The sequence below is a fragment of the Neoarius graeffei genome, chromosome 11, assembly GCF_027579695.1.
Source record: "Neoarius graeffei isolate fNeoGra1 chromosome 11, fNeoGra1.pri, whole genome shotgun sequence".
Taxonomy (NCBI): domain Eukaryota; kingdom Metazoa; phylum Chordata; class Actinopteri; order Siluriformes; family Ariidae; genus Neoarius; species Neoarius graeffei.
The window spans coordinates 37,322,876-37,350,355 of NC_083579.1; the positions used below are offsets into that span (position 1 = coordinate 37,322,876).

The window sequence follows — 27,480 nt, forward strand, 5'->3', positions numbered from 1 at the left end:
GGTTGGCACTGTCGCCTCACAGCAAGAAGGTTCTGGGTTCGAGCCCAGGAGCCGACGGAGGACAAGCAGTTAGGTTTGGCTACTCTAAATTGCCCATAGGTGTGAATGTGTGTGAACGGTTGGTCCCAAGCCCAGAAATGGGAGGGTTGTGGCAGGAAGGGCATCCGGCATAAAACTATGCTCCAATTAATATGACATGGATCAATAGGGTCCACATGGACAAGGGAGAAGATGATGATAATGATGACTGATTAAAGAAAACAGTATGTACAATAGCTGACTGTACTTCCAGCTGGAATCTCTTCATAGTAAAATGTCCTGCAGTGGCTTTTGTTTCATATTTAAAGTGCATATTCTGGACCAGTTTTGTTTTTTTTATATGAAAGCATGTCCCTTTACACACTCATCCAGAAGGGTAATTTTGCACAAGGCCATCTGTCTACAGCAAAAAAAAAAATAAATAACAAAATGCGTCTGGAAAAATCCCAAGGGAGTCTGGAGCCAGATTCGTGGCGTTACCTGCGGAAGCGCCAGCAGGCTGCGCGAGCTTGGCACAGTTTCAGTGCACAGCCTGTGTAGACCAAGCGCTCCCATTTCTCTCTCATTGTCCGGTCTTTTGGGAAACGATGAGTACTAATCCCGTCAAGATTGGTGTTGCTACACCCTCCTACGATACATCTGTTAACCATTTTAATAATTACGTGATAACGTTGAAGAAATTTGCAGAAAACCACCAGGTCGTTTTCTCATAAACACACCAGCGCTGACGTAGGATTCAGAGGGAGGCGTCCCGCGCACGACATCACGAAAATCAGTCAGTGCGTTTACATGCACATAGAGAAAATCGAATTTCTGCCGTAGCTAGACTGAAATCGAAGTTCTAAATGCCATGGAAACACCTTAGCTCGGCTGAAATCGAGACGAACTGGATTTCTCGTAATCGAGCTACGCGACCTAGATTATGCAATTGTAGCCGAGCTACTTGGTGCATGTAAACCCTGTCAAGCTACTTACTTCCCTTTAGGAAGTGACGAGTGACGAGACCACAAGCGGGAAACACAACAGCCTCGGTCGGCATGACAACAGTAGTAGTGTATTTGTGTGTGTGTGTGTGTATATATGTCCAACATCTGAAGAATGTCAATAAAAACAAAACAATTGAACTTTGTGTTTATTAAGACAAGTTAAATTGTAAGCAAAAAAACGGAACTGATAACTTCTCTTGAATAGCTCTTCTTCATGACGACAACCGGAAGTGTACCAACACGATGGGGCGTGTAGCGCCACCTGTGGCTCGGGTGCACAATGTACCTCATACAATAGCTTGAATTCCTTGTGTGCATGTAGGATTGGATTTCTCTGGCACCCCTGCTGGGACCCTTAGCTCGATTCAACGTTATCGCGTAATTATTAAAATGGTGAACAGATGTATCGTAGGACGGTGTAGCAACACCAATCTTGATGGGATTAGTACTCATCATTTCCCAAATTGCGCTCAGGTGACAATTCCATATTTCAGTGCAAAATCGCTCGCTGCTAAACTCGGTCTACACTGAGACTGCGCAGAGCTCGCGCTTCCGCAGGTGACGTCACGAATCTGGCTCCAGACTCCCTTGGGATTTTTCCCAGGGGCGTTTTGTTATTTTATTTTTTTCTGCTGTAGACAGATGACCTTGTGCAAAATTACCCTTCTGGATGAGTGTGTAAAGGGACAAACTTTCATATAAAAACAAACACTAAATTGGTCCAGAATATGCACTTTAAAGTGCTGATGACACGTTTTTGACATCTTTGGCGATGTTTTATAACATAAGTAATTCCCGATGATCCATATATTAATTCACGAAGGCGCCTATTTTACAAGTTATGATAAACGCGGCTATTTGGGCAAATTTGACGGGGCTGCAGCACCCAGGAGACGAATGAGGAGGAGGAGCTATATGACGTCAGCGAAAGAACCTTCCTCCTAACTTACCAATTTGTTGTTGATGCGACAGGTGTTCAGTTTGTCATTATTAGTATTATTATTATACATTATTATACATTTTATATATAGTTATTATGCCTTCGCGTTGTGTTGCCGGCTTTTGCTCCAAAACCCACAAGGATGGGGTAAGTTTATTCAAGTTTCCCAGAGATCCCGAGCTGCATGCGAAGTGGGTGAAGCAAGTCAGGCGCACTCGTGACAAGTGGGAGCCCTCACCAACATCCGTCCTGTGCTCTGAACACTTCGATTTGGATTGTTTTGACACCCTTCCCAGCTTAAAAGAATCTCTTGGGTTCAGCACAAATGTGTGTTACTACCATCAGCAGTGCCTACACAGTGTTGCCAGATTGGGAGGTTTCCCGCCCAGTTGGGCGGTTTCAAGTGCATTTTGGTGGGTTTCGAACATATTTTGGGCTGGAAAACGTCAGCAGTGATACTGCTGAAGTTTTCCAGCCCAAAATATGTTCGAAACCCACCAAAATGCACTTGAAACCGCCCAACTGGGCGAGAAACCTCCCAATCTGGCAACACTGCCAGTATTCCGGAGGGGGTCTACTAGTAGCTATGCCGGATCCAAAGACAGTCCTCCTGTCAGAACATGTGTTGTGAAACGACATAAGATAAAGGTACGTAGAGTTATAGATGCTACATGATAATCATAAATGTAATCATAAAGTCGGCGTGATATCAGTCATGTATTTGCTTGTGAAAGCTTGTGGCTTTCATGTAACTGCCGCCTAGCAACGAGAGGCAAAAGGTAAAGAGGGTAGGCTGTCATAGATTCTATTCGGAAGAGATCAACACAATTCTAGACTCCCAGAAGAGGAAGAGCTAGCACTAGAGAGTTCACCGGCGTTTTCATGCGCCATTTCCATTGAGTAGAACCAGAGTAGAACAGCCAGTGAACCGCAGCGTATTCTTCCGCTGACGTCACAACATGGCCACGAGCCACGGACCCAGTTTTCTTGCGCTGTGCAATTAAAAGTTGGATATTCACGTAACAACAGCTTCTTTTCACGTAATTATAACAGAAATCTAACATGTTTGCCATGTTGTATAGTTTATTTAAGAAATTGCATAGAGTCATGTTCGTGTCATCAGCCCTTTAAGGGGTTTCAAATGTCTCTCAGGGGACCTGGTAAATGTTCTGTATTAGAAACCAGAGCCTTTATTTTAGAAACTTGGAGCCATTAATTATCCAGTGAACCCTTGAAAACCCCTTTTTTTATTTAAAGAGTGTGGTAACTTCGAAAGAGTGCATTCTAAGCTCCAAATTATTGCTTCTTATTTTCTTCTTAATAACTAGAACCTGTAAGAGTTTCAACTAGAGGGTTTTTTACAGGATTCATAGGATAATTAAAGGTTCTTAGCCTCCTAAAAGGGTTCTACTGTGTGATCTGAGACCGTTTTTAAGATCTAAATGGAAAGAAATAATGAGAGTTCATGCTTTTACAGCTGCAGTGTAAATAATCCTGCAGAACAGCAAGTGTGTGTTGGGGGGGATGGGGGTGTTACTGGTTAATGGTTATGTACCCTGCTGTGCCACACCCTCTGCACGCACACATGCAAGGCGGAGTCACGCTCACATACACACACGTGACCTTCTCCCCCAGAGTGGGAATCCCCGCACTCTCTGTTCTCACTGAGCTCTGACATGTCGTGATAACAAAGCCAACATCTGCATCAACAAACACGCCTTCATACGCACGCACACATACTATACATATACTCCTGTTCTCAGGAAGGATAAATATATTACAGCGTGTGTAACCAGACGTGCAGCTTGTGAACAGGCAAGCCAGGCAACTGCTTGGGGCCCCCTTGCCCAGGGACCCCTGAGAGTCGGGGCCTGAGGGCTTATTTATTTTGTTTTTTATTGTTCTTTACCATTGTATTTTCACATTTGGAATTTAAAAAAACTTTGGTTTCATACCTTTTTCATTGGTGTCAGATTATTTAATATAACATATTGGTGATGAACACTGGTCAGAAGGGCCCCCTGGAAATTTTTGCTTGGGGCCACAACAGACTCTAGAATTGCCTCTGTGTGTAATTATAGCTTTATTTACATATCACTTTTCATCCATTTAAAATGTGAAATGTCAGCGAGCTTCTCTCATACACGCACGTAACCGTGATTCCGTTAATAATAACGTTGATCATCTACAAATAGAAACACGTACGGTACCGTGCAAAAGTCTGAGGCAGCCTTTATTCCATACAGTCTTTGTTATAGATTTCTATTTTATGATTTGTACATTATCGAGTCGGTACAAAAACATTTTAGAGTCCATTCATTTTCCAGCACAAAATTAAGTGCTACAGAAAAAAAAAATGTTTGTATCTGAGCAGCATATTCCATAAGAGAGCACTTTTCAGATTAAAAAAAGAAAACATAATGAAGGCTGCTGGGTTTTGGTGCAAAATGAAGAAGCGAGTGTGACAGTCAAAGTGTCCAGAAGAACTGCGGCTGGTTCTGTAAGATGCTCAGTAAAACCTACAGCTCATTTCCTTATAGAACTGCACTCATTGTACCCATCCATTATCTGTAGCCGCTTTATCCTGTTCTACAGGGTCGCAGGCAAACTGGAGCCTATCCCAGCTGACTACGGGCGAAAGGCGGGGTACACCCTGGACAAGTCGCCAGGTCATCACAGGGCTGACACATAGACACAGACAACCATTCACACTCACATTCACACCTACGCTCAATTTAGAGTCACCAGTTAACCTAACCTGCATGTCTTTGGACTGTGGGGGAAACCGGAGCACCCGGAGGAAACCCACGCGGACACGGGGAGAACATGCAAACTCCACACAGAAAGGCCCTCGCCGGCCCCGGGGCTCGAACCCGGACCTTCTTGCTGTGAGGCGACAGCGCTAACCACTACACCACCGTGCCGCCCTAATAATAATAATAAAGTACAGTCAGGAAAAAAAAAACCAAACAAGGGGAATAAAATACAAAAAAGCATGCAGGGGATGTGGTTCTTTAATGTGTCTCTTTTTTCCTGCATGCGGCAGATTATACTGCATACATTTACAATAAATAATTATAAATAATAAGTCATAAATATTACATTTCAGTGTTTTAACTACACACAGTGCGAATGCCCACAGCACTTAATCCTGGAACCCTGGAGGAGTAAAACTGGTTATTAAAGCCACGTCATCCAGTCAGACCAAACCGGTGTCTGTCTGTCTCTCACTCACACACACACACACACACACACACACACATATATATATAAAGTGTACTTGTGGTTATTCCCTCACATTCTTTTTTTCACATTCTTGTTTTGGTATCAGGAACTTATATAAATCTGCAGTGACAGAACTGAAAGTGTGTGTGTGTGTGTGTGTGTTCTGCTGCCAACACTTTGGTTCAGAGAGACTTTTAGTTTTGGATAAACACAAGAATTGGTTCCTGCTTCCTCTCGCGCTCTCTCTCTGTCTCTCACACACACACACACACACACACACACACACAAATATATATACATTAACAATGCTGAAGCATCAATCATCAGAAAAAATGTACAGACAAAGTTTTTTGGAACAAACGGACAGATAAGGGGAGACAGACAGACAGATAAGGGGAGACAAAGGCAGACAGGTACACAGAGAGACAGACAGCTGTGTACAGAGTGATGGACAGATCTGCAGAGAGATGTGTGCATACAGACAGACACGTGCAGGTGGTCAGGTGTGTAGAGACAGACAGGTATTTCCAGTGCATACAGTAATGAGTGAGAGATATTAAGATTTAGATGCTAATAAATACTTTATAAGCGATATATTCCACTCGATCTGTGAGACATGACCCTGAGACACTTGTCTGTCTCTCTAGCAGCAGTGAGACAGCTTCAGCACAATTGGTTCAGAGGATGTTTAAAGGACATTCCAGTTGTTGAGGAGCAGAAAAAAACCGCTGCGTTTCTGTGTTCAAGTTGTAAATTTAATGCTGTGACTTTAACCAAACATCATCTGCGCATACACATGACTGCTCATCTGCGCACACACACACAGCTGCTCATCACACAGACAGAATGTCGTTTAACAGCTGCTCTTCTGCGCGCGCGCACACACACCTACTCCTCTGTGCATACACAAGGCTACTCATCTGCACACACCCAAGGATTTTCGCCTGCACATGAACACAGCTTTTCATCTGCACACACACGGCTACTCGTTTTTGTGTTCAAGTTGTAAATTTAATGCTGTGACTCATACCCGTACTCTTCTATGCACACACCCAAGGATTTTCGCCTGCACACACACACACACACACGGCTACTCATCTGCACACGTGCACAGACTCACGGCTACTCATGTGTGTGCAAACATGGATTTTCATCTGCACATGCACACAACTTTTCGTCTGCACACGCATGGCTACATGTCTGCGCATGCACACGGCTACTTGTCTGCGCATACACAGTAGCTTGTCTGTGCATACAAATCTGCTCATCTGCACACACATCTGTTCAGAGACAGAACATCAATCATCATCTCCTCTAACTTGTAGGTCACGGAATTTTCGGACTTCCTCATTGGGTTTTCTTCCTTTGTTTTGGTTTGAATGGGAAGCTGGCGTGTCGCCAAGAACATACTGAACAGAACTTGAAAGCAAACAGAGCGGGGAAATTCCAGCTGGAGCCGAGCCAGGAACGCTCCACCCTCACCTCAGAGCTTCATCTCCACAACACGTGCCTCAGTTCTGCACAAAATGCACAATCCACACGATCTTCGTATGCCACATCGCATTCCACGGTGGTGTGTATATTTACACTGAAGTCCTGCAACCTCCACACACACACAGCACATCCCAGAGTCTTTTATTCCTCTTAGACCACAATCATTTTTTGTTAATAAGACAGAAAATGTTGGCTGTACACGTCCCTGTGAATGAGCTGTTACTATCGAAACAGTAACGTATTAGAACAAGTGCGTTCATATAAACCTGTGATTTGCAGCTGCACTACTGTCAGAGCTGCTGTTCTAGAGAATTAATCAACACCCTTCTGACCAATCAGAATCACAGTTCAGCAGCAGTGTGTTTTAATAGTTTAATAACGTTCATATTTGTGCAATAGTGACATACACGTATCGGCCACTTTAATAGGAACTTGTTCTTGATTCTAAGATTCCTGTTCTTGGCTGACAGGAGTGGAACCCAATTTTTTGTTCTGCTGTTGCGTGCTGAGATGCTTTTCTGCTCACCACGGTTGTACAGAGTTGCTATGAGTTGCTCTATCCTTCCTGGCAGCTCAAACCAATCTGGCCATTTTCCTCTGACCTCTCTTATCAACAAGGCGTTTGTTTCCACCCACAGAACTGTCGCTCACTCAGTGTTTTTTGTTTTTCGCACCATTCTGCGTGAACTCTAGAGACTGTTGTGTGTGAAAATCCCAGGAGATCAGCAGTTTCTGAAAGACTCAAACCAGTCCATCTGGGAGCAGCACGGTGGTGGTGTGGTTAGCGCTGTCGCCTCACAGCAAGAAGGTCCGGGTTCGAGCCCCGTGGCCGGCGAGGGCCTTTCTGTGCGGAGTTTGCATGTTCTCCCCGTGTCCGCGTGGGTTTCCTCCGGGTGCTCCGGTTTCCCCCACAGTCCAAAGACATGCAGGTTAGGTTAACCGGTGACTCTAAATTGAGCGTAGGTGTGAATGTGAGTGTGAATGGTTGTCTGTGTCTATGTGTCAGCCCTGTGATGACCTGGCGACTTGTCCAGGGTGTACCCCGCCTTTCGCCCGTAGTCAGCTGGGATAGGCTCCAGCTTGCCTGCGACCCTGTAGAACAGGATAAAGCGGCTACAGATGATGAGATGAGATGAGTCCATCTGGCTCAAACCAACACCCATACCACAGTGAAAGTCACACTTTGAGATCACAATTTTTCCCATTCTGATGTTTGAAGTGAACATTAACCGAAGCGCTTGATTTGTATCTGCATGATTTTATGCATTGTGCTGCTGTCGAGGGATCGGCTGATTAGAGAACTGCATAAAACAGCAGGTGTGTGGGTGTACCTAATAAAGTGGCCAGTGAGTGTAAGTTTATAAACAAAAACATTGTGTGGTTCTTCTCTGAATTATTTTCCTCTCAGCTTGCACAAATACCAAAAATAACTTTGTGGCTTTTTTTTTTAACAGGAGCTGGAAAGTTTTAAGAGCTTTGTGAAGAAAAGACCTGCGTTTGATGTCATCATCGATGGCCTGAATGTCGCGAATATCACACCGAAGTGTGTAAAATCAGAGACGGTGAGTGTTCAGCGTGTTCGGTTCAATTCAGATTGATAAGCTTTTCAAACTGCGAGCCACAAATTACAAAGTGATGTCACGCTCTTCTTTTTTTTTTTTTTTTAACCCTTTCATCAGATTAGATCCTGTTGTAAAATGGTAGAAATTATATTGAAATGTAAAATGTGACTGAGTGAAATGATCTCTATTCAGGTACGTGTGATGATGGAGTCGTTACAAGCCAGCGACATAAGCATTGTGTAGAAAACTAAAGAAGCAAACTTCAGACTTGGGTTTTGTCGGATTTGTGGGAGAAGAGAACGTTCCTTTTTTTGTTCCTTTTAAGACAGTGGATTTGGAAAATCAGATGAGAAATAAAAATAATACCTTATTTATTCACTGAAATGCTTATTAAAATAGCATAATAAACGATGAACACGCAACCCTTAATGTTAACATTAAATATACAGTAGTGTACAAAAGTCTTAGGCACATGTAAAGAAATACTGTAGACCAAAAATGGCTTAAAAATAATGAAATGAAATGTTTCAACATTAAAAAAAATACTATAAACAGCAGTAAGCCATAATAAATGAAACAAAGTCAATATTTGGTGTGAGACGACCCTTCGCTTTAAAAAAAAATAGTCGTCTCGGGTGCAGTGAGTGCAGTTCTATAAGGAAATGAGCTGTAGGTTTTACTGAGCATCTTACAGAACCAGCCGCAGTTCTTCTGGACACTTTGACTGCCACACTTGCGTCTTCATTTTGCACCAAAACCCAGCAGCCTTCATGATGTTTTCTTTTTTAATCTGGAAAGTGCTCTTTTATGTAATACTAGCAGGTTACCTGGGTGTTGCTGGGTTTTGCAAAATTCCAGGTTGCCCCCGGGCTTCCATGTCAAATTTGGCGAAGATCCGTCGAGAAATGGTGATGTGAACCCAAGACGAGCAAAAATCCAAACATCCACCACCCAGGGACCCGCTGGGGCCCAAATCTGGAATTTCTGAGTTCTGCCAAATTGTGGCTACCTCCTGTACCTACGTGCCAAGTTTAGTGAAGATCTGTCAAGAGTTTGTGTTGATAAATATAACATGAAAGGCATTGATGGAGGGGGTGGGTGGATGTTGTGCCCCTCAGGGACCTCCCTGGGGCCCATACATGAATTTTGTTTATATTTGCAAAATTCCAGGTCATCCCCGGACCTACTTGCCAAATTTGATGAAAATCCGTTGAGAAATGGTGACGTTTGTTCAAGACAAACAAACTTTGCCGCTTATTATATAGATGCTGCTCAGGTACAATTTTTTTTTTTTCTCTGTAACATTTAATTTTGTGCTGGAAAACGAACATTTGGACTCTAAAATGTTTTTGTACTGACTCGATGATGTAGAAGTCATAAAATAGAAATCCATAACAAAGTTTGTATGAAAAAAAGAGGGTGCCTAAGACTTTTGCACACTGTACTGTATTTTATTTGTTACTTTAATACGTCATCATGTCTGCAGTTCTTACACTTTGTACATGATGTCTTTTTAAAACCAGTAAAAAAAATCACCAGTAATAAATATTTATGTATGAAATTATCATATAATTGTGAAGTTCTCATAAGTGATGTGTGTTGTTGCTGTTGTTAATTTCAGGGAATGCTACATTAACCAGTAAAGTCTGTAAAGTGTCTGAAAACAGCCTTTCAATGAAGAAAACGTGAGGGTGAAATCTAACTGCATGTTAATTGCGTAGCTTAACCGGACGCTTTCCACTCAGCGAGCTTAATAATTCAGAAAACCCACAATTACTCAGCGCTGAAAAAGGGAAAAGCCTTCTGATTAATTAAGAGCCTCCTCCACGGGTGTGAATGTGAGTCCCTGCTCGTTTTATTTTCGCGTCTGACCTTGTTCCAGTTTTCTGTTCTCAAAATGTTTCTTGGCTTTGACTAGTAGGCCATTTTCAGTTGTGTTTATTCCCCTACTCTGTCCATTTCACCCGCCGGCATCAACGTAGAGACACGTGAGCGCTGCGCTTCATTTCTATCCTTTTAAGGTCTACGTAATGTAATGGGAAAAGGTCAGAGGTCAACCACTAATCCAGGGGTGTCAAACATACAGCCTGCAGGCAGGAACCGGTCTGATGTAAGTTCTAGTTCAGGCCACTGAATGAATTTACAATCTGTGTTCTAAATTAAAATCATCTCAACTGCAACTGAATGTAAAAATCGTTTGGGGAAAAAAAAAAAGAGCTGTTGCTCCACTAGGGGGCGAACCAGAGCAAGAAACTCAGCTACTCATAAAATGTGTGACTCGTGCAGTTGTTAATTCGCAAGATAAAAATTGAGGCTGTAAACATGACTCATTTAGGAGTTTCACAGCACTGACAGTGAATACTTACGCAATCATGACTTTTTTTTTTTGTACCTCTGAGATAAAAGCCGATAGACACCATTTAAGAGTTGTTGATGGTGTACAGTCTGAGAAATAAAGGTACTGAACAGTACTTTTCCTCGTTGCTTTTGGACTTTTCCTTTGTATCTTTTACCTGCATGTGGTGTCGCTGTAATTAGCTTTAACAGTACAGGTCCTTCAGTGCTCCTTAATGTACGTTAACTTATTGTAAAGGTACACATTCTACATTCCCAGCTGAAAGATGCACGCTGAAGGTACAAAAGGTCGTACCCTTGTTGGTACCACGCTAGCCATGAGGATAAGTTCCGTTGTTCCAGTCTACAGGACTCGGCGTACTTGTCTTTTTTTTTTTTTTTTTTAAATCTTTAGTGCTCTGCTGATTCTTTCCTCTTCACATGACAGGGTTAAAGTTCGAGTGTTAAACACGTCGTTCTGGCGAGTGTGGTGATTTCCAGCTCATGTTCAGGACACGGTTCACTTCCTTATGATGAATCGGCAGAAATGATACCAACTGCTGATAATAGCAGTGTGTGAGAGAACAGAGGAAACACACCCTCGTCCACTCACTGACCGTATTTCAAATTTCGCATGTAACATCCGGACTTCACGACAAATCAGAAACTCAGAAAGCTGTTATCCTGTACGAATAACCTCGATCGCTTTCTTTAAAATTCAGCTTTCTGTCTCAAAATGAGTGAAAAATCCCCGTTGTTTAAATCAAATATAAATTATATCAGCGTAAGCATATAAAACGATATATTAAATATGAAGTAAAATAAACAAGAAAATAAAAAAATGCATTGATGAAATAATATAATAAATGTATATTAAAATAAACAGTAAAATGTTGAATTAAAAATATCTAAAAAGAATACACCCTAACAAAGTTTTAAAACATGTACGTAGGCGGCACGGTGGTGTAGCGGTTAGCGCTGTCGCCTCACAGCAAGAAGGTCCTGGGTTCGAGCCCCGTGGCCGGCGAGGGCCTTTCTGTGCGGAGTTTGCATGTTCTCCCCGTGTCCGTGTGGGTTTCCTCCGGGTGCTCCGGTTTCCCCCACAGTCCAAAGACATGCAGGTTAGGTTAACTGGTGACTCTAAATTGAGCGTAGGTGTGAATGTGAGTGTGAATGGTTGTCTGTGTCTATGTGTCAGCCCTGTGATGACCTGGCGACTTGTCCAGGGTGTACCCCGCCTTTCACCCATAGTCAGCTGGGATAGGCTCCAGCTTGCCTGCGACCCTGTAGAACAGGATAAAGCGGCTACAGATAATGAGATGAGATGAACATGTACGTACATTTTTATATATATATATATATATATATATATATATATATATATATATATATATATATATATATTCGGTAATGCATAACTTTTCTAGTTTAAAATTGTCTTGTGCTATCAGCAACCTTTATTTATTTGTGAGTTTTTTCAGACAATAAAATGATTAAAATAGTTTTAATCACCTAATAATGAGCGACTAAAGTGATGCACAACCTCCGTGTCTAAATAAATATATAATGTAGAATGTAAGGTTCCAAAGAACGCTGTGGTTCATCAGAGAACCTTTTAACCCTTTCCTTTTTCACCAACTGTGAAGTAAATGTGTATAAAAACAGCGCATCATTATTCATGCAGCATCACTGATTTGTATTTACAGGAGTTTAGAGAAATCTGTAAAACCGGCACCATATTCCCCAGCTGAGCATCACTTCCTTGTCTGTTAATTACAGTACGATAAGGTGCTGCTATTCATAACTCCAGGAAGAAGGATGTGAACATCAGTACAGCTCGTTATTCTGTTATGTAACATTCCAGATTTTTCCTCAGCCAGTTATTATTAGCATTTGGTCTTTTACTCGGCAGCTTCGGCGCATTTCCTTCGCTTGTATGAAACACAGATTCCTATGTACCAGGCAGGAAGTGTGTCCAGCATGCAGGTTGGGGATGAGTCACTTTCCCACCCGCTGCTGTGTGATTCTCACACAGTGCGTCTCGGACACAACAGCCACAACACGGGGGGAATCCCTGTCAGACATATCCCGTGGCAACTCATCATCATCATCATCACCACCACCCTGATGAATAAATATCACCATCAACAAACAGCATTTTCACATCATCATTAAGAACTAAACTTTCTTCAGCAGCTTCCTTTTTTCCCCGACAGTGATGTAATCACTGACTGTAACAATGCTGAGACATGAATAATCGTATTCCGTATTAACTGGAATACAGTGATTTAACTGTGACAAACTTTTCTGAGGAATTTTTTGGTTACCATAATACAACCCCAAATCAGAAAAAGTTGGGACGGTATGTTGAAATTGAAGTTAAAACTGAAAAGAATGATTTGTCAATCATTTTTGACCTGTGTTGCACTCGAAACAATACAACAGCACATTTATTTGATGTTTCACCTCGTGATTTTTTTTTTTTTTCAAAATAAACACATTTCCAAATGATTCTTGGGACACATTTCAAAAAAGTTGGGACATAAAAAAAGGTAAAGCATTTATTTCTTTATAATGTTGCCATTACTTCTCACAACACTTTTTGCACAGTACCGTATATAATAATCAAATATGAAAAACTGTCTCATCTCATTATCTCTAGCTGCTTTATCCTTCTACAGGGTCGCAGGCAAGCAGGAGCCTATCCCAGCTGACTACGGGTGAAAGGCGGGGTACACCCTGGACAAGTCGCCAGGTCATCACAGGGCTGACACATAGACACAGACAACCATTCACACTCACATTCACACCTACGCTCAATTTAGAGTCACCAGTTAACCTAACCTGCATGTCTTTGGACTGTGGGGGAAACCGGAGCACCCGGAGGAAACCCACGCGGACACGGGGAGAACATGCAAACTCCACACAGAAAGGCCCTCGCCGGCCACGGGGCTCGAACCCGGACCTTCTTGCTGTGAGGCGACAGCGCTAACCACTACACCACCGTGCCGCCCCATGAAAAACTGTATGAAAAAAATATATATATATATATATTTTAAAAATGTTAATTATTTTTTCAGTTATTTAAAAAAAAGTTGAATATTTAAATATGTACATAAATACATGCACCAGCCAGTTTATTAGGAACACCTCTATTCCTAATCATCCAAGCAATTATCCAGTCAGCCAATCACGTGTCAGCAGTGTAATACATACAATCACACAGATTCAGGTTTCTGTTCATGTTCACATCTAACCACAGTGACTCTGGGCATTTCATGGCTGTTGGTGCCAGACAGTCTGGTTTGAGTATTTCAGAAATCTCCTGGGATTTTCATCCACAACTCTCTAGAGTTTACACAGAACGGTGCAAAAAACATCCTGTGAGCAGCCGCTCTGTGGGTGGAAATGCCTTGCAGTCTGATAAACGTTTATCTAGATAAAGTTCAGAATTCCAGTCTCTGTGGATCTCCACCAAGCAGCATTTTCTGCTCCGTGTAAACACTGAAGAGAATACAGAGGCAATCTGTCCACTCAACCGCACAATGCATTGTGTGTGTGTGTGTGTGTGTGTGTGTGTCCCCTGTAGCTGTTAGCGGTGGTCTCAGAGCTTCAGGGTCTGAACGTTCTGGTTCTGGGCAGAAAACACATGCAGCAGCCATCACGAAACTGGAACAGACACAACATGAACCAGATCAAACAGAAAGCACACTGCTTCTTCACTGAGAACATGTGAGTGACACGCAGTCAAACACTCACACAGTACACTGCTGATGTGTGTCCATATCCAGCAGATAATTGGAAGAAAAAATACATTTGGCAGAGGGTATAATTAATGTGAAGTAGCAGAATAAACTCCTCTCCAGACTCGCTAAACATTAGGAAATCTATTACACCAATGATGACTAAATGGAGTGCAGATAATGAATTTTTATTTTCATGTAGGGTAACAGCACATCCACATGCACCCCCTGTTTTTTGTTTTTTTACAAAAGTTGTGATGTCACACAGTAAACATGTCCTAGCTGTTTCTATGGCCTGATTTCAGCTCGGAGGACGACCCGTTTCTGCTGTACGCCGCATTGCATTCTGGGAACCACTGTAACTTTGTGAGCCGTGACCTGATGAGGGATCACAAGGCGTGTCTCCCGGACAGCGCCACACGACGCCTCTTCTTCAAGTGGCAGCGAGGACATCAGCTTGTGCTCAGCAACTTCATCCCAGGGAAAAGGATTCGCTTTCAGGTGAGGACAAATACAGAAATAAAGCCACATTGATCTGTGCAGGAACATCTCAAATTTTTTTTTTTTTTAATTTCAGAGGATGTCACTCTACGATACGATAGTCCAGAGCCGTGGAAATACGTGGCACATACCCTATGATGAGAATGGAGGAGAGCGGAGCACATATGAAGTACCACAGAGGTGGCTGTGTCTAAATAATGATGTGTAAAATGTGTACAAACTATACAAATTAAGAATGAAATGGATTTGCTGGTTAATGTGATGTTCGTATAGTTAAACTTTTTTGTATATTGCTTTGGGAACCAATAATAAAGAAAAAAGGGGGAAGAAATAAGCAGAATGGTTTTCTGTGTGAGTTGAAATGGATTAAAATGATATATACAGTACTGTGCAAAAGTCTTAGGCACCCTATTTTGTCATACAAACTTTGTCATAGGTTTCTATTTTACGACTTTTACATGATCGAGTCGGTACAAAAACATTTTAGAGTCCAAACGTTCATTTTCCAGCACAAAATTAAATGTTACAGAAAAACAGATGTTTGTATCTGAGCAGCATATTACATAAAAGAGCACTTTTCAGATTAAAAAAGAAAACATAATGAAGGCTGCTGGGTTTTGGTGCAAAATGAAGAAGCGAGTGTGACAGTCAAAGTGTCCAGAAGAACTGCGGCTGGTTCTGTAAGATGCTCAGTAAAACCTACAGCTCATTTCCTTATAGAACTGCACTCACTGTACCTGAGACTACTGTTTTGTTTTGTTTTTTAAAGCAAAGGGTTGTCTCAGGCGGCACGGTGGTGTAGTGGTTAGCGCTGTCGCCTCACAGCAAGAAGGTCCGGGTTCGAGCCCCGGGGCCGGCGAGGGCCTTTCTGTGCGGAGTTTGCATGTTCTCCCCGTGTCCGCGTGGGTTTCCTCCGGGTGCTCCGGTTTCCCCCACAGTCCAAAGACATGCAGGTTAGGTTAACTGGTGACTCTAAATTGAGCGTAGGTGTGAATGTGAGTGTGAATGGTTGTCTGTGTCTATGTGTCAGCCCTGTGATGACCTGGCGACTTGTCCAGGGTGTACCCCGCCTTTCGCCCGTAGTCAGCTGGGATAGGCTCCAGCTTGCCTGCGACCCTGTAGAACAGGATAAAGCGGCTAGAGATAATGAGATGAGATGAGGGTCGTCTCACACCAAATATTGACTTTGTTTCATTTATTATGGCTTACTGCTGTTTATATATATATATATATATATATATATATATATATATATATATATGAGTGATTCCACGCTTATGGGCACTGAAATGGGGACATGAACTTATTTTTAAAAATTCACCTAAAACCATTTCTTTTTTTACCATCAGGTCACAAAACATGTAATCTTTAATGAATGGTATGTTAAAAGATAACTTTAATTTTCTGAGATGTAATAAAAACATATTTATATGCCAAAGTCAGAACGTAACAGAAGTGTTGTGGACATATATATTCTCAATTTTAACAATGTAGAATTACTTTTTGAAACATAGGAAGGTGATGTTTTAGCAAATATAATTAATAAACATGTGTAGTAGAATAAACATACACATTCTTTCAATAAGATTAACATGGTATATAGCTAGATTGTAATTAATTTGTAACAGACGCGAGATGGACAATCGCAACAGAAGTAATGTAACAGACATCATTTTGGAACTCATAGGTTTGACTTTGGCATATAAATATGTTTTTATTACATCTCAGAAAATTAAAGTTATCTTTTAACATATCATTCATTAAAGATTACATGTTTTGTGACCTGATGGTAAAAAAAAGAAATGGTTTTAGGTGAATTTTTAAAAATAAGTTCATGTCCCCATTTCAGTACCCATAAGCGTGGAATCACTCATATATATATATATATATATATATATATATATATATATATATATATATGTATATATGTGTGTATGTATACTAAGATCACCAAAATAATGAATATACAAGTTTGTTAGACTGAAACCAATATTGAAATATTAAATTCACATTTATATTGGTAAATGGTCAAATGTTTGACCTCAGATTTTGTGGAAAAATAATAATAAAATAATAACTGTGTATATACAGTATGTGTAGGAAATAGACACAAAACTGCTTATATTAACTTATTATATTGTTCTTTGATCTTATATTTAAAGTATATATATTATTTTCACAAAAACTGAGGTCAAACATTTGACCATTTACCAATATAAATGTGAATTTAATATTTCAATATTGGTTTCAGTCTAACAAACTTGTAGTCATCATTTTGGTGAGTCAAGATCTTAGTATATACACAAATACTAGCCAGCCCCGTAACCCGGATATGATTCCACCATCTTGAATGTTGGTGCAAGTGTTTCCGGAGTTGTTAAATACTTCATACCATTTGGTGTTGCTCGTCATTTATCCCGCCTGAATTGCGGTAACATCCCGCCTCCTTGTTAGGATTGGCTACTTGAGTGGCCTTATCCGGTGCTGTGATTGGATTAACCTTTCACGCAACGCTGCAATACAACCTAATTACCCAATCAAATTTACAGGAGGCGGGATTTGTCGGAATACGGGTAGGAATTAAAGTTGCTGAAGTAAGAAGTAACCGGCTCTGATATTTATACATCTTTGGGGATTTGTTTTAAATAAATAAATAAATTGCAATGTCTCGGGGTTCGAGTGCGGGATTTGATCGCCACATCACCATCTTTTCTCCGGAGGGTAGACTTTATCAAGTCGGTGGGTAAATGTGTGAGCGACAGTGTGCTGAAAAAACCGAAAGTGTGTCAATGCTCAGTCATGGACAGCAACACTAGCGTTAGCTTAGCTTAGCATAGCTTGGCTTAGCTTATTTAGTCTTTAAAGCTATTATTTATTTCATGTCACTCTTGGCAAAGAAAGTGTAAGTGGTATAATATGAGGTCAGAAGATTGGAGAGAAATTCACTTATTAAAGAACAGCAGTGGGTGGAGCAGTTAGCACATTTAGCTACACATACACTGATAATGAGCTGTGCTGTAGACGTGTATGTATTTAAAAATATGTTCAGTGTTTAATGTTTAAGCAAGTAAGTTTAGCAATTGCACAGTTTTATTTTCAGTAAATAACGCGCTTACTGTTCACACATTGTTTCCCACAGTGACAGTTTTGCACATGAATAGTAATTAAGAAACCTCATTAATATTAATAACATCATTATGTTTATGCAAAGGTTCTAATAATGACACATTGTGTGTTTTGTGCACTTCTGGTAATCAGAGAACATGTTAACGTGGTTCAGTTTCCACCAGCAGATAATTTTTGTCTCTGTTGATGATAACTGATGGAATGTCTACATGATTTTGAATTAATTTCTTTTTTTCCCCTCTGATAGAATATGCATTCAAGGCCATTAATCAGGGAGGACTGACCTCAGTGGCGGTGCGGGGGAAAGACTGCGCCGTCGTCGTCACTCAGAAAAAAGTTCCTGTAAGACGTTTTAACAAAACAGGCCTATGACTGTCTGTCTCTCTCTCTCTCTTTACAGTGAAGCACAGCTATAACAGGGCACAGTGACCTTCGTAGCATGTTGTTGATTTAGTATAATGATTATTTAAATAAATGTTATCAAATGGTACAGCATGTTCATGTTGTTATTACGCTCATTCCAAGGTAAAGTAGGAGTTCATTAAACAAGTTCACTCATAGTTAGACTCATCACGTCGTCAGGTTTTTAAAAACTGTCAGTGAGTCATTTGGGAGCTGAAAGAGTTATTGACGAACTGGCTTACTGAACAGAGCTGGAATTCCCATCACTGATCTCCAGCAGCACTTAAAGGGGAAGAAAGGGCAATATATATACGGTTGCTGATGTGACAAAGTAACGTATTCTATCAAATTTATGTACTAGAAAACAACGAAATATCTTGGTAATTGTAAATACAGTGGTGCTTGAAAGTTTGTGAACCCTTTAGAATTTTCTATATTTCGGCATAAATATGACCTAAAACATCATCAGATTTTCACACAAGTCCTAAAAGTCGATAAAGAGAACCCAGTTAAACAAATGAGACAAAAATATTATACTTGGTCATTTATTTATTAAAGAAAATGATCCAATATTACATATCTGTGAGTGGCAAAAGTATGTGAACCTTTGCTTTCAGTATCTGGTGTGACCCCCTTGTGCAGCAATAACTGCAACTAAACGTTTCCGGTAACTGTTGATCAGTCCTGCACACCGGCTTGGAGGAATTTTAGCCCGTTCCTCCGTACAGAACAGCTTCAACTCTGGGATGTTGGTGGGTTTCCTCACATGAACTGCTCGCTTCAGGTCCTTCCACAACATTTCAATTGGATTAAGGTCAGGACTTCGACTTGGCCATTCCAAAACATGAACTTTATTCTTCTTTAACCATTCTTTGGTAGAACAACTTGTGTGCTTAGGGTCGTTGTCTTGCTGCATGACCCACCTTCTCTTGAGATTCAGTTCATGGACAGATGTTGTGACATTTTCCTTTAGAATTCGCTGGTATAATTCAGAATTCATTGTTCCATCAATGATGGCAAGCCGTCCTGGCCCAGATGCAGCAAAACAGGCCCAAACCATGATACTACCACCACCATGTTTCACAGATGGGATAGGGTTCTTATGCTGGAATGCAGTGTCTTCCTTTCTCCAAACATAACACTTCTCATTTAAACCAAAAAGTTATATTTTGGTCTCATCCGTCCACAAAACATTTTTCCAATAGCCTTCTGGCTTGTCCACGTGATCTTTAGCAAACTGCAGATGAGCAGCAATGTTCTTTTGAGGAGCAGTGGCTTTCTCCTTGCAACCCTGCCATGCAAACCATTGTTGTTCAGTGTTCTCCTGATGGTGGACTCATGAACATTAACATTAGCCAATGTGAGAGAGGCCTTCAGTTGCTTAGAAGTTACCCTGGGGTCCTTTGTGACCTTGCCGACTATTACACGCCTTGCTCTTGGAGTGATCTTTGTTGGTCCACCACTCCTGGGGAGGATAACAATGGTCTTGAATTTCCTCCATTTGTACACAATCTGCCTGACTGTGGATTGGCGGAGTCCAAACTCTTTAGAGATGGTTTTGTAAACTTTTCCAGCCTGATGAGCATCAACAACGCTTTTTCTGAGGTCCTCAGAAATCTCCTTTGTTCGTGCCATGATACACTTCCACAAACATGTGTTGTGAAGATCAGACTTTGATAGATCCCTGTTCTTTAAATAAAACAGGGTGCCCACTCACACCTGATTGTCATCCCATTGATTGAAAACACCTGACTCGAATTTCACCTTCAAATGAACTGCTAATCCTAGAGGTTCACATACTTTTGCCGCTCACAGATATGTAATATTGGATCATTTTCCTCAATAAATAAATGACCAAGTATAATATTTTTGTCTCATTTGTTTAACTGGGTTCTCTTTATCTACTTTTAGGACTTGTGTGAAAATGTGATGATGTTTTAGGTCATATTTATGCAGAAATATAGAAAATTCTAAAGGGTTCACAAATTTTCAAGCACCACTGTATAATAGTCGGTACGCTAAACCGCACAAGAGTCGCCATTTTTAAAAGACCGTGACGTCAGCCCTACCCACTGCACTAGGAGAGAAGCGTGTAATTATGGCGTCGGGCGCATCAACTGAAAGCGACAGCTCTGTCGAATCGTACGAAGAGATCCCGCAAGACACACTGCAAGCAGGCTATGGCTTAGAAGGGTACCAGTTTGAACCTAGGAGAGGTACTCTCGACTCCGGTGATGACGAAAGAAGAGAAGAAAGCTCGAACTCGCTTGGTGTTTTTCAGCGGAAACGAGTGAAAAGACACGTCTGGAGGATCGTTATGCTTTCCGTCGGTCCTGTTATTACACCCGAAAGCAACACACTGTGGCATTGTGTAGCCGATCACTTACAATTCATCCTACTTTCCGATTCACACGTGCTCGTCCCAACCTCAATGAGCCAACACAACTGGGCACATACATACGTCATGAGTGTTACGCAGAGAAAATGAACGTGCATTCTGATTGGATAAAATTAATATCATGGCGGGCTGTTCAAACTGCGGAAATAGTTTGCTCAAGCTACTTTCAAAACACTAGAACTTTCCAACCTTAGAACAAAAAACTTTTGTAAGTCTTGAATAAGGTTCGTTAATGTGTGTTTTATTGTTATATTTACTCTATATATTGCCCTTTCTTCCCCTTTAATGGTTTGTTTTTGTATTGGCCTTTCAAAGTTTTCCATTTTCCAAGTTGAGACCGTGGAGTGAATGAGCAGGTAGTTGTTTCATACACACTTCTGACTCCTTTGTTAGAAAAATTAAATTCCATTTATTGACACAAACAATATCAACCCAAAGGACTTGATAATTCCAGTAATGCAAAAAGGAAAGGAAAATTAACTGAAACTTGTAACATGAGGTCACAGGAAGTAAATCAAAACCGTCACTCAATCGCTCTTCTACCTAAAACACAATTCCAATTCTAACCTCTGCCATTTTCACCGGTGACGTCAGCACGCCATGGCTTTACCGTAAAGATAAGAATAAACTATCATAAAGAGTGTCATTTTACCAGTTTAACAAATCGATGCAGATTCAAAAGGCATAAATAATAGTAACATTCAGATATATTTACAACACACAAGTTATTAATGGCTACAACAGTTTTCCTTCTCACTGTTTTTAGGATAAACTCCTAGACGCCTCCACCGTTACCCACTTATTCAGAATAACGGAGAACATCGGCTGTGTGATGACCGGCATGACAGGTGAGCGCTATGTTCACGTTTGAGTTTATGCTTTCTCATTAAGATAAGAAGCAATAAAGTGAGAACAGGAAGTAACTTGACATTTCATAGTATTGAATCTAACTAGAAATGGATAGAAAGTGTGATATGTTTAATAAATAGAAAATTGGAATTGTTAGTAAATTGCTGTGGTATAAGAGGACTGAAACATTTGTGAGTGTGTTGTTTTTGCAAAATTGTGTGTGTGTGTAGCTGACAGCAGGTCGCAGGTACAAAGGGCTCGCTATGAAGCTGCTAACTGGATGTATAAGTACGGATACGAGATCCCAGTGGACATGCTGTGTAAGAGGATCGCGGATATCTCTCAGGTGTACACACAGAACGCAGAGATGAGACCGCTCGGCTGCTGTAAGTCACATCAGACATCAAGTCGGTTTTATTTGTACAGCACTTTTAACAGTAGACATTGTCACAAAGCAGCTTTACAGAAATATATACATTTTAAACCAAATGAATTCATAAATTGATCCCTAATGAGCAAACCTGAGGCGACGGTGGTGAGGGAAAAACGCCCTGAGGAGAAAACCTCGAGAAGAACCAGACTCAAAAGGGAACCCATCCTCATCTGGGTGATAACAGATAGCACGATTATAAAGAACTCGCTTCTATAAGTGTGTCCTGTATAGTCAACAAGTGCAATTGTTAGGAATTATAGGAAAATAATTATAGTTTTAATGTGAAGTCGGTTTTGTTGAAGTTATCAACTGTTCACTGATGGAAATTTGAGTGCAGAACTGTTCATGGCAACTGCAGTCCGAAAGTTATTGTGTCAATTGTAGTCCTAAGCCATCGAAACAAAACTGTTTGTATTAATGCTCCAGAGATGTTTTCTAACGCTACGTTCACACTGCAAGGCTTAATGCTCAATTCCGATTTTTTTGTGATATCCGATTTTTTTGTGAGGTCGTTCACATTAACAAATATATGCGACTTGTATGTGATCCTCAGTATGAACGAAAAGCGACCTAAAAGACTGCACAGGTTGCGAGCTCGAGCTTGGTTGCTATGGTTACTAACAACAAGTTTGACAGGCATATTGGGGTTGGTTTGCTGGCAGCTTTGTCCCCCCCAGTTTTTTGTCCCTCCCAGTTCAAAAAACGTATCTGCGCCCCTGCGCATGACATCAATGCGAGGGACGCTTCGGGCTCGCATTGATGTCATGCGCAGGGGCGCAGATACGTTTTTTGAACTGGGAGGGACAAAAAACTGGGGGGGACAAAGCTGCCAGCAAACCAACCCCAATATGCCTGTCAAACTTGTTGTTATGCGCATTGCAGGATACGACGACGTCACACGCAGTGAGCATGGCCAGTGTTTACGGAAGTAAAACCGCCCGGTTGCGGTATGACCCATCCAATCTAGCTTGAATAGCTGCATCCCCCCAAATGGAAATCAGCTCCCTAACCTCTGCGTCCTTCCATTGAGAAGATTCAGAACCTTCACAGCCCGAAGCGTCCCTCGCATTGATGTCATGCGCAGGGGCGCAGATACGTTTTTTGAACTGGGAGGGACAAAAAACTGGGGGGGACAAAGCTGCCAGCAAACCAACCCCAATATGCCTGTCAAACTTGTTGTTAGTAACCATAGCAACCAAGCTCGAGCTCGCAACCTGTGCAGTCTGCGCAGCTCAACCAACCGAATATCAGTCTTTGTTTTGTTTTATGTGAGTTGTTGCAACTATGTATACACTGCTGTGCACCTCAATAAACCGAATGGTAATTAGTCTTTTGATTTTTCCGTGAGGTTTGCCTTATGCAAAGAAAGACAGCATAGACATTTTTTCCTCCCTATAAGTGGGGGGGACCGAACGAGGTGAATTTAAATCTGGGTGGGACGAGTCCCCCCCTCTATCTGCGCCCATGATTATGCGCCATGTTGTTGTAACTTTTTTTGAGAGACCCGCCGCCTACTTCAGCGCAGAATAGTGACGTTTGTGGCTTGTTGATGACGTGTAAGTCGGATGAATGCGACCTGGCGGTTCAGACTGAAGTCGCATATGAAAAGAGCGGATAGGGATCGGAATTAGGACCACATATCCAAACGGCCTGGGTTGGATTTGAAAAAATCGGATCTGTGTCGTTCATATTGTCAATAAAAGATCGGATACAGGTCACATATGGGCGAAAAGATCGGATTTGAGTCACTTCAGCCTGCAGTGTGAACGTAGCCTAAGTGTAATTTTAGGCTGTTCATATGGGGCCATCCTCAACTGGAGCATAATGATAAGAAATCCAGCCAGAAGTAGGGCGTAAGGATGGATCAGGCAGGTCCGAAGAGCAGGAGAGGTCAGCGTCACTGTGTAGTGGGAGAGCGAGATATCGATATCGATCACAGGGCTGTGTTCCAAAAAGCTGATTCCTAAACACTAGATACCAGTGAAATTAAACACACTAAATGTCCTGTGACAAATTGAGTTACGTTACGTTGCATTAATGGCATTTAGCAGATGCTTTTATCCAGAGCGACGTACAACATACCCAGAGCAGCTTGGAGAGCAGTTGGGGGTTAGGTGCCTTACTCAAGGGTACTTCAACTATTCCTGCTGGTCCAGAGAATCAAACCAGCAACCTTTTAGTCCCAAAGCTGCTTCCCTAACCATTAGGACATGACTTCCCCGGATTACACTACTTCCTCAGCATTGTTCTGTGTTCAGTGCAAAGGTTTTTGCATCCTGCCAGTTAGTGTGATATAACTTTGCATGCTCTGCTAAATACAGGTTTCTGTCCTGTGTCAGGTATGATCGTGGTCGGGGTGGATGAGGAATGCGGGCCGCAAGTCTATAAGTGCGACCCCGCTGGGTATTACTGTGGCTTTAAAGCCACGGCCGCTGGCGTCAAACAGACCGAGGCGACCAGCTTCCTGGAGAAAAAGGTCAAGAAGAAATTAGACTGGACCTTCGAGCAGACCATCGAGGTAACGATGTCCTTCATATGGCTGTAACATTCCTCCACAGTGCCTTTGTTCTTTCATTTATTAAAATGAATTTGCAAATATTCATATAAACGTAACGCACATTTTCAATCTGACAGACTGCCGTCAGCTGCCTGTCCACAGTTCTGTCAATTGACTTTAAGCCTTCAGAGTTGGAAGTGGGCGTGGTCACCACAGACGAACCCAGGTTCAGGTGAGTCAAACAGCTTCCCCCCCCCCCCAACACTACAGTTTAGCAACTGATGCTTTGATGTGACCAGGTTTCTAAAAATATTCAGACTTAACACAGAAGAGCATGCACATTCAGAATCCAAAACTTTACAGTTCCTGATATTAAGAGTCGGGTTACGCAGCTACTTAAGTGGAGCTCCACATTCTGATCATTAAAATCATCTGCATGTGGTTCACACGTCTGAGTACAAGCATCTGAGATGGAGTTTTAAAATAGAGACTAGACCACGGCCTTTAAACACAAACACTCGCCTTTAAACCTGAAAAAAAGAAAAGAAACTCAGGGATAGAAGAAGGAAATGGCGTTTTTCTTTGTTGTCAAATGGAAATACACCGCAACATAAAAGCAAGATTTAACAAGTGTTGCCAGGCAAAACAAACCTCACCCGGTAGCACTTGTGATGAATATGAAGTAAGATATCTTGAAAAAAAATAGGTACCCTATGGGTCCATGTGGCTACTGCTTATAAATAAAATTGTTTTCTGATCCCATGTCTATACAGTAAATATAGCATACTGTATATATTTGCTCTATGAAGCAGTAGCTACAAAAATGAAGCGTAATCCAAAAATGAACAATTTAAAAATCACAGAAGTAAAATATACCAAGTGTCTGCACTTTATATTATTCTACTCTTACCTCTTACAGTTTTCCAAACTGAAACCTCCAAACCGAGGCTGACATACACATGCTGTCGCCATGACCCAAACTCTTATTTCCTGGAAAAGGCCCAACGCTAGAGCTCAGTGGAACGCACTTTCCCTCTGTAATAAGCATAAACATGTCTGAAAGCGATTTCTTTATTCCATTTATTCCGAATGGTGAACCGAATTGTATACACTCACCGACTAGTCTGGCTAACGCAATTTCAAAGCTCTCCGAGCTATTGGTCTGGCCAAGATATTAAGCCCAACCGTTTCCCAGAGCCCGTGGTTGACCCGCCTCCCTGAAATGCCTCAGTTTGCTACTGGTCGAAGCCAGAAGAGGCTGTGACGAAGCTTAAACCAATCACATCACTCTTTCCTCTGACATATGCGACGCGACGGGGCTAACTGGTAGATTAAACTCTTACCGAAGCCGGTCGGGAGCAAGGCGAAAACATCCTTCCTTTCAATAAATACCTCCAGGGCTGCTCTTTGCTCCGTTTTCAATGAGAACTTTCCGTTGAATGCTTTCAATACAGCATCTATGCGGAAGCGTGAATGAAGCGCTTCCGGCATAGATTCTGTAAACAGTCTATGGCTTCCGGTCGCAGTTCTACTACGTCAGTGCCTTGAACACGCCTCTACCCAGGGCCGTTGGAGATGCTCAAAGTTGATTGGTTCCCGATTTTTCGGGAGCTTGGAAACGCTGGAGATAGCTTGCCTGGCCAGACTAAGCTCGCAACAGGCCCTCGTGTTGCGTCACGCTTAGGATGGGTGGGCCCAGGCTACTCGCCGACCATTTTAATCGGAACACATGTATACGCATGCACAGTGTGTGACTGTTACACTCTTACAGCATGATGACGTAGTGGCTAGCGCCTCTATATGAGGCAGTAGACACAACAAAAACGATTTTGACCTTTTTGGTGACCTTGACCAGATGACCCTTAAAATGTTGGAGGTTCTATTTGAGACCAATGCCCATCTATCCTGAAAGTTTCATGAAGATCGATCCAGCCGTTTTCCCGTAATATTATTAACAAAAAAAACAAAGAAACCCGACTGAAAACAATACTTCGCCCCCGGTGGGCTCCGTACCGGGCGAAGTAAAAAGGAATATAATACTAATGCGATGAGAAGGTGGCGAGTGTTGAAATAAATCAAACAGGAGTCAAGTGTATCACCAGTATACAGAATTACTGCATGAATAATCCTGAATAATTATCACATTAATCACTGGTTTAATTTCACAAAATGGCTTCCACACTCGTTATTCAGCAGCACACAGAATAGCACTTGATCCAGCACATCCTGTTATTTTACACTTTATTTTTTCCATCGTGCTCTGACAGTTACTCGTGCACATGACTTACTGCAAAAGCAAGCTCGGTGAAAACGCACACACACTTGGTGCAAAAGTGAGTGAAGTGAAAGTAAACAAGTGCTCTGTGTGTAAACACAGTAAAAGTGCACAAGAGACAGTCAGGGAGACAGTAACGTTTTGTTTTATGTTGTATACTGTATTTAATAATACTGTTTTGTGTGGTTTTGATTTCCGTCTCAGGATTCTGTCTCAGTCTGAGATCGACGCCCATCTCGTGGCCCTGTCTGAGCGTGAATGAGATTTGAAGACAGTAAATTTGTAAGAATATCACTACGTCATATCCTCAGTATTCAGGTCACCCTCTGCCCTGCTCTCTGCTGTTTATTTCGCTTTCTCCTGCACCACCTCAATAAAACACAACTGTTTTTGACAATCCATTAGTCCTGGTTTCTTTTAACTGCTCTGACTTTCTCTAAAACCAATGTTTTAATATGTTTCTCAGGCGATGGCATTAAAACGTGAATAAATCTTCCCAGCCTGCATTATTTATGCTGTAACTATTTTACGAAATCTGTTGCTTCCTTGTCGTGTTCTGAGGAATGGGTTATTGCAGCAACATGTGATTTCCTGTGCAAGTTTCTTCACCACTCAACATGAAACGCTATACAGAGTGGATTCTTCTCTCTTGTCTGCATTTATTAAAGTGCATTTC

The 27,480-nt window shown here is 41.6% G+C and overlaps 2 protein-coding genes across 4 annotated transcripts in view; both read left to right on the forward strand.

The window, feature by feature from the left end:
* prorp (protein only RNase P catalytic subunit) overlaps positions 1–15,142 on the forward strand; it is a 54,329-nt gene extending 39,187 nt beyond the window's left edge. For all 3 annotated transcript variants that reach the window (XM_060933788.1, XM_060933787.1, XM_060933789.1), the window contains exons 4-7: positions 8,139–8,246; positions 14,170–14,312; positions 14,629–14,824; positions 14,901–15,142. In XM_060933788.1, the coding sequence (XP_060789771.1) occupies positions 8,139–8,246; positions 14,170–14,312; positions 14,629–14,824; positions 14,901–15,032 (579 nt within the window). In that variant the 3' untranslated portion in view covers positions 15,033–15,142. The remainder of the gene's footprint in view (positions 1–8,138; positions 8,247–14,169; positions 14,313–14,628; positions 14,825–14,900) is intronic.
* A 2,242-nt stretch (positions 15,143–17,384) lies between these two features.
* psma6a (proteasome 20S subunit alpha 6a) lies at positions 17,385–27,201 on the forward strand. Its single transcript, XM_060933792.1, has 7 exons — positions 17,385–17,563; positions 18,198–18,292; positions 21,517–21,598; positions 21,830–21,985; positions 24,372–24,550; positions 24,667–24,761; positions 27,009–27,201. Exons 1-7 carry the CDS (start codon positions 17,488–17,490, stop codon positions 27,064–27,066), a joined length of 741 nt encoding a protein of 246 aa, XP_060789775.1. The 5' UTR covers positions 17,385–17,487; the 3' UTR covers positions 27,067–27,201.
* Positions 27,202–27,480: the final 279 nt, after the last annotated feature.

Bases quoted from the DNA above. Each gene is read 5' to 3' on its own strand.
- psma6a (XM_060933792.1), top strand. From the start codon at position 17,488: ATGTCTCGGGGTTCGAGTGCGGGATTTGATCGCCACATCACCATCTTT. The intron at 18,293-21,516 runs GTAAGACGTTTT...CACTGTTTTTAG, and splicing joins TCACTCAGAAAAAAGTTCCT to GATAAACTCCTAGACGCCTC. The intron at 24,551-24,666 runs GTAACGATGTCC...TCAATCTGACAG, and splicing joins CCTTCGAGCAGACCATCGAG to ACTGCCGTCAGCTGCCTGTC.